Source organism: Pituophis catenifer, unplaced genomic scaffold, assembly GCF_029215685.1.
Source record: "Pituophis catenifer annectens isolate HBS135680 unplaced genomic scaffold, rPitCat1.0.hap2 SCAF_1, whole genome shotgun sequence".
Taxonomy (NCBI): Eukaryota; Metazoa; Chordata; class Lepidosauria; order Squamata; family Colubridae; genus Pituophis; species Pituophis catenifer.
Window position 1 is genome coordinate 97,718,559 of NW_027256881.1, and position 11,976 is coordinate 97,730,534.

The 11,976-nt window shown below is 38.4% G+C and overlaps 1 protein-coding gene across 1 annotated transcript; it reads left to right on the top strand.

Moving 5' to 3' along the window:
• The first annotated feature begins 1,454 nt into the window (after positions 1 to 1,454).
• LOC139323656 (amine sulfotransferase-like) lies at positions 1,455 to 11,401 on the top strand. Its single transcript, XM_070953095.1, has 7 exons — positions 1,455 to 1,532; positions 1,831 to 1,980; positions 2,345 to 2,553; positions 6,821 to 6,947; positions 7,672 to 7,766; positions 8,783 to 8,963; positions 11,241 to 11,401. The coding sequence occupies exons 2-7, from the start codon at positions 1,839 to 1,841 to the stop codon at positions 11,399 to 11,401; spliced, it is 915 nt and encodes a 304-aa protein (XP_070809196.1). The 5' UTR covers positions 1,455 to 1,532; positions 1,831 to 1,838.
• Positions 11,402 to 11,976: the final 575 nt, after the last annotated feature.

Here is an 11,976-nt window from a genome sequence, read left to right on the forward strand (position 1 = left end):
AATATATCTGAGACAGCTAATTCCACAAGACTTAAAGTTGCTAGGGATGAGAAACAATCGAACTGTTGGCACTTGACAGAATTAGCCTGCAATACTGCATTCTAACCACTGGACTACCCTGACTCTTAATGCTGTAAAATGCTTTTGGAAAAGCATGATAAGACACCACCTGGATTGCATGAGAGCTTTTGATAAAACCTCTAATACCGAAAACATATATACAAACCACCCAAACCACCTACACACTCATACACAATAGTGTAGACCCATCAAGTTTCTCCATGAACTTATCCATGAAGCTGACAATAATATAGAAGTGATTTGTCATACCTTCTGATCCCTTATTGACTATGTTGGTCAGAATGTTTATGCAATCATGGTATCTGAACTGATAAAGTTTAAAGTGCCAGCTAAAAGTTTGCCAGCATCTATTTGAATAAATGAGCAGTTCCACAAAATCAGGATGGACAACATCGTTACAATTATTAACCCAATGTATTGAACTTGGCTGCATTTGCAGAAAATAAGCTGTCATCAGGTCCACACAAATCAAGATCATATACCGTAGTTCAATTAAAGGTTGCAACATTGCACAATAAAATTATTCCTTGCATAGCCTGAAACATATATTTTCCTGTAAAGATTATACAATAAACACACTAGGCCCCTCAAAACTCTACAGCTTTCATTTTCTATGCATTTATAAAATTCTCCTTTCTTCCTTTGGCCAAATGCTTTTGTTTCAGTTGCCTTCCAGGAGCTCCATGGGAGCTGAGCTCTATAGCACATTTTTCCGTGAATGCTCAGAAGCCACAGCATGCGATGCAACTCTTGTTCATATGTCCGACAGTCGATCCAGTGTGAAATTCTAATTATGTACTCTCGCCATATTGAATGGATTTTCATGGAACACATTTAGGTGACATTTCAGCTAAGATTTTTCTGGTATGATTACACCTATTCAGCATAGCTCTTAGATAGAGCATGCAGGGGTTCCCCCATAATGAGGTACTGTTGCCTTTGGAGGGGGCAGTAATATAACAACTCTTATGTAAATTTATATATGGAAATTGGGATTGGGATTCAGGTTTGAACAATAACAATGCAATAATTTTGTTCTGGCCGCATCTCCTATTGGTAAATCCGTAATTCTTCATATAATGATACATTCCAAATACTTGGCATGCAAATCAGAAGTGCCTTTGTATTTTTAAAACATACTGATTTTTATAGCAACACTTCAATAAATTTATGGATATAGTGAGACAAGTGTGATACAGGTCTACATCAGCTAAGAAAGTTCCCCTTGACCTGTTTTACATTTCCAAATTAGATTAATACTCAATCGTGTTAAATGTCCTTTCTTGCTCATTTTTGGAATACAGAAGTACTGCTGAAACAATGATTGACTAAAGATCAGCCTTCTTAATATTTGAGCATTCTACAGAAGTTTAAGTACATTGACAAAGTATTGCAAATAAGCTAGTTTAAGGACATGACATGAGTGGACTGTCAGAGTCCATATAGATAAGGTAAGAAAAGAAAAGAATTGCAATTAGTATGTTCTTAACATTGTAATTAAACTTTCTCTTCTACACATAAATTTTAGATTCCAAGAAGAACAGCAAATTTACTCTTTGCAATGGAAACTTCTATGGATGAAAATTGAGTTCATGGAACTAATGAATTAATTAGGGAAACTAATCTAATAACATATACATCATTTTTCTTTATGTTAGCAGGATTCATGATTTTTAAAGAACTGAATTAATACAATATTGAGCATAAATGTAGGGAGTATTGATAATTGCTCTATTATTACCTCAACAGCTGAAGAAATGGAGTCAGTGGATGAGTCCCTGTATAAATACAAAGGACTCTATTTCATAACTGACTTGTCCTCACCTGAAAATTTAGATTCACTGGACAGTTTTGAAATCCGAGATGATGATATATTCATAATCACATATCCTAAATCTGGTAAGTTCAAAGTTGTCTTCCAAGAAAGAGTTAATCTTGTATCCAATGCTGTTATTCAGTTCTTCAGTATGTTGGTTGTTGTGACTCTGTTGTGCTATAACCAGATTTTAAAATTTAGCATTTTATAAAAAGCTGGAAATGTAGGGAAAATAAAGCTGCTAAACCTCTATTTTCAACATTTATATTTTACTCGACATTGCTGAATGGGTGACCTTGGCTAATCTATCAATTTTAGTAGAGTTAGTTGTCTTTATGCATCTCTGAAACATTTGCTATTCTCCCTGATAGGAAGGTTGGGTTTACATAAGTTCAATGTTCTTCAAATTATAATGGGTGAATTAATTTAATTATTCCTTATTTGCAGGCACAATATGGACTCAGAATATTGTCAGCTTGATTCTTTATGAAGGTCACCGAGATGGAACTGAAAATATTAGCCTGATTGACCGAGCACCATGGCTGGAGTATAATATGTTCCATGTAGATTTACCTAGTCGCCCATCACCTTGGGTCATTTGTTCCCATCTGCCCTACTATTTGGTACCCAAAGGATTACAAAATAGAAGAGCAAAAGTAGGACATATTTTGCTAACTTGTCAGGTGGAGTGGGCTACTGTCTGAGTCCTGTTCTTTCAGCTCTGTATCTGAATATTTTATTAACAAATAGACAAGGGTACACAAACAAATATTACATTGTTCCAATATGTTTGGTAGACAATAGTAAATTCTGAAGTGTGTGTGGGGGGGGGGAGGACCACAAACAAGCAGTGTTAAAATGAGAAGGTCATGCCCAGCAGAAATAGCTAAGAACCAAACGGAATATCAAACCCTTAAATTTATTTTTCCCAAGAACTCCCAGATGGATAGTAACAGTTTGTGTTGCATGGCCAGTTGCTATCTTAACATATCTGGAGGATGTCAAGTTGAGGGATGCTATCTTTAGCCCTCAAAATCCCTTCCCACAATTTCCATTCTCAGTCACTCATGCCCTAGTCACCGGAAGCTTTAGTGGTGCAAAATGCAGACGCAAAGGGCATTGGTGTATTCTCTAGAACTGCATACATTACAGCTCTACTTTGGAAACTGCTTTGGCTACTAGATTACTTCTAGATCCAATTCATGGTGCTGGTTTTGACCTTCAAATTCCTTCATGAATTAGGAACATGTTATTTGAAGGCCCACCCCTCCCCAGTTGCACCTATGCATCTCATCAAGTCCAGCAGGAAAGGCATGTCGGGGTCCCATCAGCTAGTGAGAGTTGTCAGGCAGGATTTAGGAGGAAACCTTTTCTTCTTTGGTCTCTGCCATATGGAAAATCATTCCCCCAAGTCAACGTTGGCTCCAATCCTCCTGGTCTGCTGAAAGGCTGTCAAACATGGTTTTGCTAAGGAGCTTTGAGATCTCATGAGAGAATGGAGCATGTTAGATGAATGTCTGAGAGTTACTTGATGCAGTCTCTGTATGCTTTGCTTACAATTCCAACATTTCCGGTTCCATGGTGTTAATACATATATACATATTATTTACTTGTTATTCACATAATATTACCTCGTTACATTATCTTAATTTGAAGGGTATTACCCATAGTAATGCATGATTCTTTGTAGACATATATCCATATTATTCACATGTAATTTACATATTCTTACATCTATACTCAATTGCAGTTGGTACTACAGGTACTACTGCTCATTTCTATATAACCATTATAAATTAATTATTGAATTAAACTTTAAGCTCTCTCGAGCTTCACTTTTGTTTTTTCTCTAACCACTCATACCACATATCCCACACGCTATAATAATCCGTATCCTCTCTATCATTAATTTCTAGTGTTAGTTTGTTCATTTCGGCGCACTCCAATATTTTCCTGATTACGTGTTCTTCAGGTGATAACTTTTTTTCTTTCCAATACTGGGCAAAGGAGATTCTTGCAGCTGTTATTATGTGTGTAATTAAGTACCTCTTCTTTTTTGCATATTCTGTTTTCAGAATTCCCAGGAGAAATATTTTTGGTTCTAAATCAATAGTGTCTCCTGTTATTTCCGAGATCCACTTCCGTATCATCCTCCAGAATTTTTTCACTTGGGCACAGGTCCACCAACAATGATAGTAGGTGCCTTGCTGATGGCCACATTTCCAGCAATTTGAACTCATATTGGGATAAATTTTTGCGATCCTAGCTGGTGCTAAATGCCACCTGTAAATCATCTTGTATTGATTTTCCTTATAGGTTATCGCCCTAGTCATTTTAAGATTGCTGTTCCAAATTTGGTCCCATTCATTTAAATTTATGTTTTGCCCGATGTTTTTGGCCCATGCTATCATTGGGTCCTTAACCACCTCCTCTATCATATCATAATCCAACAGGTAATTGTATAATTTAGCTAGTATTTTATTATCAGTGCCCATCCAAATCTTATCGAATCCATTAGTGCCAGTCTCAATGCCAAATTCCTCCTTATCCTTTTTATACCTTGATTTTATTTGTGCATATGGCCACCAATCTATGGGAATGCCCTGTTCTTTCAATTCTTCCATTGTTTTAAGGTTCCCTCCCCCATCTAATATCTCTTTATATTTAACCGTTTTTCCCATTTCCAGCACATTGGGATATATTATCGCCTCCATCGTGAGAGCCATCTCGGAACTTTTGTGTATTGTTTTCATCTTATTTCTCCCCATGTCAGCATAAGTGTATCCCTTATTTTGTGTCTGTGGAAGTATGTTCTCATTCTTTTCTCTATATCCCAGAGGTAAGCATGCCAGCCCTTCTGGAGATCATGCCCTTCCAAGGTCAGGAGTCTTTTATTTCCCAAGGTTGCCCACTCTTTTAACCATACTAGATTTGCCGCTTTATAATAGGTCCCCCATATTGGGAGTCCGAAACCTCCCCTATCTTTTTTGTCTTGCAAATTTCTAATCGCTATCCTTGGTTTCTTCCCCCCCACCAATGAATTTTCTGATAGTAGAATTAAGTTCCCAAAAAAATTTTTTATCTAATTTAACTGGGGCAGTTTGAAATAGGTACAGTAACTTGGGTAATACGCTCATTTTTGTTGCAGCTATCCTGCCTAGGAGTGATATCTGAAGTTTTCCCCACTTTTCTAAGTCCTGTTTAATGTTCTTGATCAGGGGCACATAATTGTCTTCCTTAAGGGCCGAGCATTTTGCTGAGATCCATACTCCTAAATATTTTACCTTCTTGACTACTTGTAGCCCCATTGATACTTCCACTGCTTTCTTTTGGTCCTCAGTCATATTTTTGGTCAACAATTTAGTTTTGGATTTGTTTAGTTTGAACCCTGCTACATCTCCATACTTACCCAGCTCTTCCAGGATTTTAACACCTGTTTCCGATGGCTCCTCCATAATTAGTCAATCCCTTGATTTGGTTATTATCTCTAATCCTTTTTAATAATACTTCTAGGGCTAGTATAAATAGAAGTGGTGACAGGGGGCACCCTTGTCTCACCCCCTTTCTAATTTGGAAAGTTTTTGTCAATTCTCCATTAAGTAAAATTTTTGCCCTTTGGTTTTCATAAATCATGGTTATCGTATTTACAAAATTTGGTCTGAATCCCATCTTATTAATTTGTTGTTTCATGAACTCCCAATTCAGGTTATCAAACGCCTTCTGGGCATCTAAGAAGACCAGTGCTACCTCTTTATCTGGGTGTTCCTCGTAATATTCAAGTATATCTAATACCATCCTTGTATTGCTTCTTATCTGTCTCCCTGGAAGGAATCCATTTTGATCACTATGTATTAAATTACTCAAAATTATCTTTAGTCTTCCTGCTATGATGCTCATGTAAATCTTATAATCCGTTTTAAAGAGGGAAATTGGCCTGTAATTTTTTATCAATTTTAAGTCCGCTCCTTCTTTCTGGAGGAATGTGATAAATGCCTCCCTCCACGATTCCGGTATTTTAGATTTTGTCAAGGCCTCATTATAAATTTCCAACAGTTTTGGTAGGAGGATTTCCTCTAAATCTGGATTTTTATATAGTTCCCCTGGGAATCCATCTGGGCCTGGTGATTTGTTCTTTTTGAGTTTGGATATTGCTGTCTTTAATTCTGTCATTGTAATTTCTTTGTTAAGCATTTCTTTCTCCTCCTCCCCGATCAGTGGAAGTTTTTCTTCCGACAAGTATTGGTCCACTTTGTCTTTGGGAATTTCTTCTTCTTTATATAAAGTAGCATAATATTCACGAACCATCTCTAATTTCTCCTCTTCTTTGTTTACAATGTGCCCCTCTAAATCTTCCAGCTGGTGAATGATCCCTTTCTCTTTTTCTTTTTTTAATCTGTAGGACAGCCATCTGCCCAGTTTGTTGGCGTTTTCAAAATAATATTGTTTAGTTCGTTTTATTTTATAAGCCAGGTTTTCCTGATCAATAACATTTAGTCTATGACGGATAATCATCCAATTTCTTTAGCTGTCTCCTTATCCGGGTTTTGCTGCACTTCCTTCTCTGCATTACCTAGATCTTCCAACAATTGCTTCTGAATCTCTCTTTTTTCTTTGTTCTTATGTGCACCATATGCTATTGCCAGGCCTCTCAGGAACGCCTTCATTGCATCCCATATTATTCCTCGATCAGTTGGTTCCTCAATGTGCGTCCCTCCCAAAGCTGCGCACTCGGTGGAAGAGGACGACCATCCCAGATAGGAGTGTACCGATCTTCGGTCAAGGGTATACGATAGCTGCGCTCCCCTGCTAGAACCTCCAAACAAGCTCAACCAACCAACTCTGTATGCTTTGCTGTCCATCTGTCTTTTTTCTTGGTTTTTTCTTTTTTTAAAAAAACTAGATATTATCATCTTTTTCTTACAGATTATTTATGTGCTTAGAAATCCAAAAGATGTCTTGGTTTCTAACTATCATTTTCACAAACTATCAGTCAAAATAGAAACCCCAAAAGACTTTGATATCTTCTTTGAGAAGTTTCTGGCTGGCAAAGGTAAGAAGAATTTGATTATGACAATGTTTTGTCCCTTTTTGTTTTGGATAAGAGATTATGAATATATTTCAATCCGCTTCCCACCATGAGCAAACAATCCATCCTTTCTCTTTACATAAGAAATGAATAATGATTCTCTATACACATGCAGTAAGTTGTGTAAACTCTACACATATATTTTATAATAGGATGGGTGGGTGCAGAAGAATGCAGGGCTCCTAGGACAACTATGACGTAAAAGTGAGTGGAAGAGGCAAGGGAAGCGGGAAGCGTTTTAAGGGTTGGAAAGAGAAAAGGGCTAACCAGAGTTAGTTCTTTGAATATTTGAAGAAGTATAGGGATCATAATGGAGTAAACTCAAGCATTAACAATGTAGAAAGAGCTGTGGTGGCGCAGTGGTTAGAATGCAGTACTGCAGGCTACATCTGTTGACTGCCGGCTGCCTTCAATTTGGCAGTTCGAATTTCACCAGACTCAAGGTTGACTCAGCCTTCCATCCTTTGGAGTTTGGTAAAATGAGGACCCAGATTGTTGGGGGCAATAGGCTGACTCTGTAAAACCACCTAGAGAGTAAAGCACGGTGAAGCAGTATATAAATCTAAGTGCTATTGCTATCCCTGAGACAGATGGTCAGTTGGATCATTGCATCAGAGACGAACAACTGAACTCAGCGACTTTGAAGACTGTTCTCATGTTTATGCTAAACTCATTTCTCTCATATCAGTGTTTTGCAGTTCATGGCTAGACCATGTTGAAGGTTGGTGCACTCATAAGGATGATTTCAATATTCTCTTCCTGTCTTATGAAGAAATGAAAAAGGTAAGATGTGTTTGTGTTGTGTCGTGCAATATGAACAACCATCAAGCACAGAAAGCTTTAGAAATGATGGGATGTGTAAATAACTTATTCCAACAAGGAGCAGTAGAGGTGACCACAGAGCCAATCTTAGTTATTTCTATGATGTCCTAGAGGACTGGTGAGATCTCTGAAGAAAAATAAGTTTCTGTCTCTTCAAAAGGATGGTGGAGGATCCAGGAAACTAGAATGCTGTCAGCTTGATATCAAAAAGATTAATAAAAGGTGTATTTGTGAGCACTTGGCTTGTCATGCTAGAATTCACAGGATGCATGTCTTGTAAATGAGTTCAGGAAAAAAAAACTGATCTAATTTTTGACAGACTTAAATAGATAAGGGAAATCCAATTAGCACAATGTACCTGTAATCAGCAAAATCTTGGCCAAAGTGTCTCATAACATTTTCCTGTTTGGGCTCAGAAGAGATTGGCTCAACTCAACTGCATTTTTAATAGGCCAAGGCATTTTTTTAGCCTCGCTTGGGAACTGGCCAGCCTCTGATGTAGCCAATATTGCTACGAATATAAGAGTCTGAATCTGTGGCACATAAATATATTGTGAACTAAAAATGTTTCTCAACAACCTGCCTCCCCAAAACATTTATTAGAAGTCCTAAAGCAGCATTTCTTTGTTTAATTCATTGATACAGCTTCTATGTACAGTTTTCATTTTAAAAAAATAGTTTATATCAAAGTAATTTTTTCAGTAGAAATTTGAAGTTTAATATGCAAGATATAAGAGGGATGCGGTGGCTCAGTGGCTAAGACGCTGAGCTTGTCGATCAAAAGGTTGGCAGTTCAGCGGTTCGAATCCCTAGTGCCGCGTAATGGGGTCAGCTCTCGTTACTTGTCCCAGCTTCTACCAACTTACCAGTTCGGAAGCACGTAAAAAATGCAAGTAGAAAAATAGGGACCACCTATTGGGAAGGTAACAGCATCCATTGTTATGGATGAACTAAAATAAAATTCTATCAAATTGCAGGATCTGAGAAGTTCTGTACTGAAAATATGCAACTTCCTTGGAAGAGAACTAAGTGGAAAGGAGGTGGATGATGTGGTGGATAAAGCTACATTTGATAACATGAAAATGGATTCTAGAGCAAACTACACATTCTTGCCTCCTGATATCCTAGATTTCAGCAAAGGAAACTTTCTTCGCAAAGGTAGATGAGTAATAATTCATACTCTGGGGCTATGCTTTTGGAATGTTCCAGGCTTCATCTGAAACCAGGGTTACCACCAGGGGTGAAATGTAATATCTGTTACTACCGGTTCTATGGGCGTGGTTTGGTGGGGGGAGGGGTAATGTGACTGGGTGGGCATGGCCAACTTTTTTTTTTTAACTTTACAAAGCATTTTTTCTAATGCTTTGAAAAGCCTCTCTGCCGATCAGGAACTCAGCTGGGATCGTCAGAGAGGCTGTTTAAAAAATGCCCTTCTGCCGATCAGGGAACTCAGCTGGGATCGTCAGAGAGGCTCTTTAAAAAATGCCTTTCTGCCGATCAGGAACTCAGCTGGGATTGTCAGAGAGGCTCTTTAAAAAATGCCTCTCTGCCGATCAGGAACTCAGCTGGGATAGTCAGAAAGCCTCTTTTTTTTACTTTTAAAGCTTTTTTTCATTGGAAGAGGTTGTAGAAAAAAATGCTTTTAAAAGTAAAAAAAAAAAGCCTCTGATGATCATGTGGCTCAGCTGGGCATGGTGGGGGGGGGGCGCAGGGATTTTTGCTACCGGTTCTCCGAACCACCCGCCACCATCGCTACTGGATCAGGCGATCCGGTCCAAACCGGGAGCATTTCACCCCTGGTTACCACCCTCATCTGAAAAGCACTTTCTAAAGTGGTATGGATATGTCCCAACAGCCTCTCTTTCTGCTGTCTCTCCATGATGTTGTCTTTGTCTTATGATCAGCCTACATTTGAGGCAGCCATAAGCCTTTCTTAGTTGTGCCAATGTTGAGGTGGTGTTCTCTTTTTCACCCTAACAAATTTCTGGTATGGATATAATCCGACCTGTTTCAATTATCATTCTGTTGGTTGTACAGTCTAATAATCCTTTGGGAGGGGGATTGTTTTAGCTCATACTGACCACTTTACCACTTTCACAACCCTAACCCTATAAAAACCGAAATTTGAGGATTTTACTAGTCTCCAGCATTGTCTTAACACAATGCCCAAGAGGAAGGACATTAGTAATAATATTAGAGAACCAATTGTTGCTGACCATCAGTGTAGGTAGGATTATTAGGTAATTTCCAAACAATTGAAAGCACATTATTCTACGGTGAGGAAGATTACTCACAAGCGGAAAACATTCAAGAGCGCTGCCTATCTTCCTAAGAGTGGACATCCCAGCAAATTCACCCCAAGGTCAGACCATGCAATGCTCAGACAAATTGCAAAAAATCCAAGAGTTACATCTCAGCCAGCATGTTAAAGTTCATGATAGTTCAATTGGAAAATGACAGAACAAGTATGATTTGTTTGGAAAGGTTGCCAGAAGGTCTCTTCTCTCTAAAAGGAGCATTGCAGCACAGCTTTGATTTCCAAAGTTGCATCTGAACAAATCACAAGACTTCTGGAACACTGTCCTTTGGACAGATGAGACCAAAGTGGAGATGTTTGGCCACAATACAAAGTGCCACGTTTGGTGAAAACCAAGCAGTAGATATCAGCACAAACATCTCATACCAACCGTCATGCATAGTGGTGGAGGGGGGATGATTTGGACTTGTTTTGCAGTCACAGGACATGGACACCTTGCAGTCACTGAGTTGACAATGAACTCCTCTGTATACCAAAGTATTCTAGAGTCACATGTGAAGCCATCTGTCTGACAGCTAAAGATTGGCCAACATTGGATCATGTAACAGGACAATGACCCCAAGCACACCAGCAAAACTACAACAGAATGGCTGAAAAGGAAAAGAATTAAGGTGTAGCAATGGTCCAGTCAAAGTCCAGACCGCAACCCGAATGAAATGCTGTAGTGGGAAGTGAACTGTACATAAACAAAGGCTCACAAACTTCAATTAACTGAAGTAATGTTGTAAAGAATAGTGGGCCAAAATTCTTCCAAAATGGAATCAAAATTCTTCCCAAACTATTGAAGCGTACGTTTTACACACACAGCTTCTCCATTTTGGCTTTCTATTTATAAAACAAATCATGACATGGTGTAATGTCATGTTGTTCATCTGAGGTTATATTTACTTACTTTTAAGAACTGCTAAGACCAGGTTTTCAGTATTTTGTCACTCATAAAACTATGGAACTGAAACAGGGTATACTTCCTGTTTACATGAGTCTATATACATTCATACACAAACTTAGTCACAGAAAAATGTGTAAGAATGAACATTTTGGTGACAGGATGACGTAAATAGCCTCTAGTTTAATTGAATGCAAAAACTGTTGACATATTTTTAACCATTGTTTCCCAGGCACTGTTGGGGACTGGAAGAACCTCATGACTGTTGCCCAGAGTGAAAGGTTTGACAGTGTCTTTAAGGAGAGAGTGGAAAAGCTGCCCTTCAGGTTCTGCTGGGATATGCAGGAGGATCCTGAGCCTATTTCCAGCTCAGTGCAGGAAAATAATGTGTGATACGTGCCTTCAAATGATTTGAATCAGAAATGACCTTTCAAGAAGAATCTTTATATCATCTTGTAATGTTTAATTCTCAGCTCTGCAGGGATCATAGAACACAGCAACATTAAATTCTGTGTTATTATTAAATATTGTACGCCATTTTTTTATTTATTTAGATTTCCATAGCTACCTGACACTGGGTGTTTTGCAGTGGTGAAATCTAAAATTTGTCACTACCGGTTCTGTGGGGGTGGCTTGGGGGGGGGGGGGTAATGTGACTGGGTGGGCGTGGCCAATTTTTAAAAAAAAAACTTTTAAAACCATTTTTTTTACAACCTCTTTGGCGAAGAGGTTGTAAAAAAATGCTTTCAAAAGGCTCTGATGATCCCAGCTGAGTTGCCTGATTGGCAGAGACTTTTTTTCTTTTAAATGCCTCTGCCGATCAAGCAACTCAGCTTGGATCGTCAGAGGCATTTAAAAGAAAAAAACCCTTTAAATGCCTCTGACGATCCAAGCTGAGTTGCCTGATCATTAAGAGGCATTTAAAAGAAAAAAAGGGTATTTTCTTTTAAAAGCCTTTGATGTTCCCA

Bases quoted from the DNA above. Each gene is read 5' to 3' on its own strand.
- LOC139323656 (XM_070953095.1), top strand. From the start codon at position 1,839: ATGGAGTCAGTGGATGAGTCCCTGTATAAATACAAAGGACTCTATTTC. The intron at 1,981-2,344 runs GTAAGTTCAAAG...CCTTATTTGCAG, and splicing joins AATCACATATCCTAAATCTG to GCACAATATGGACTCAGAAT. The intron at 7,767-8,782 runs GTAAGATGTGTT...ATCAAATTGCAG, and splicing joins CTTATGAAGAAATGAAAAAG to GATCTGAGAAGTTCTGTACT.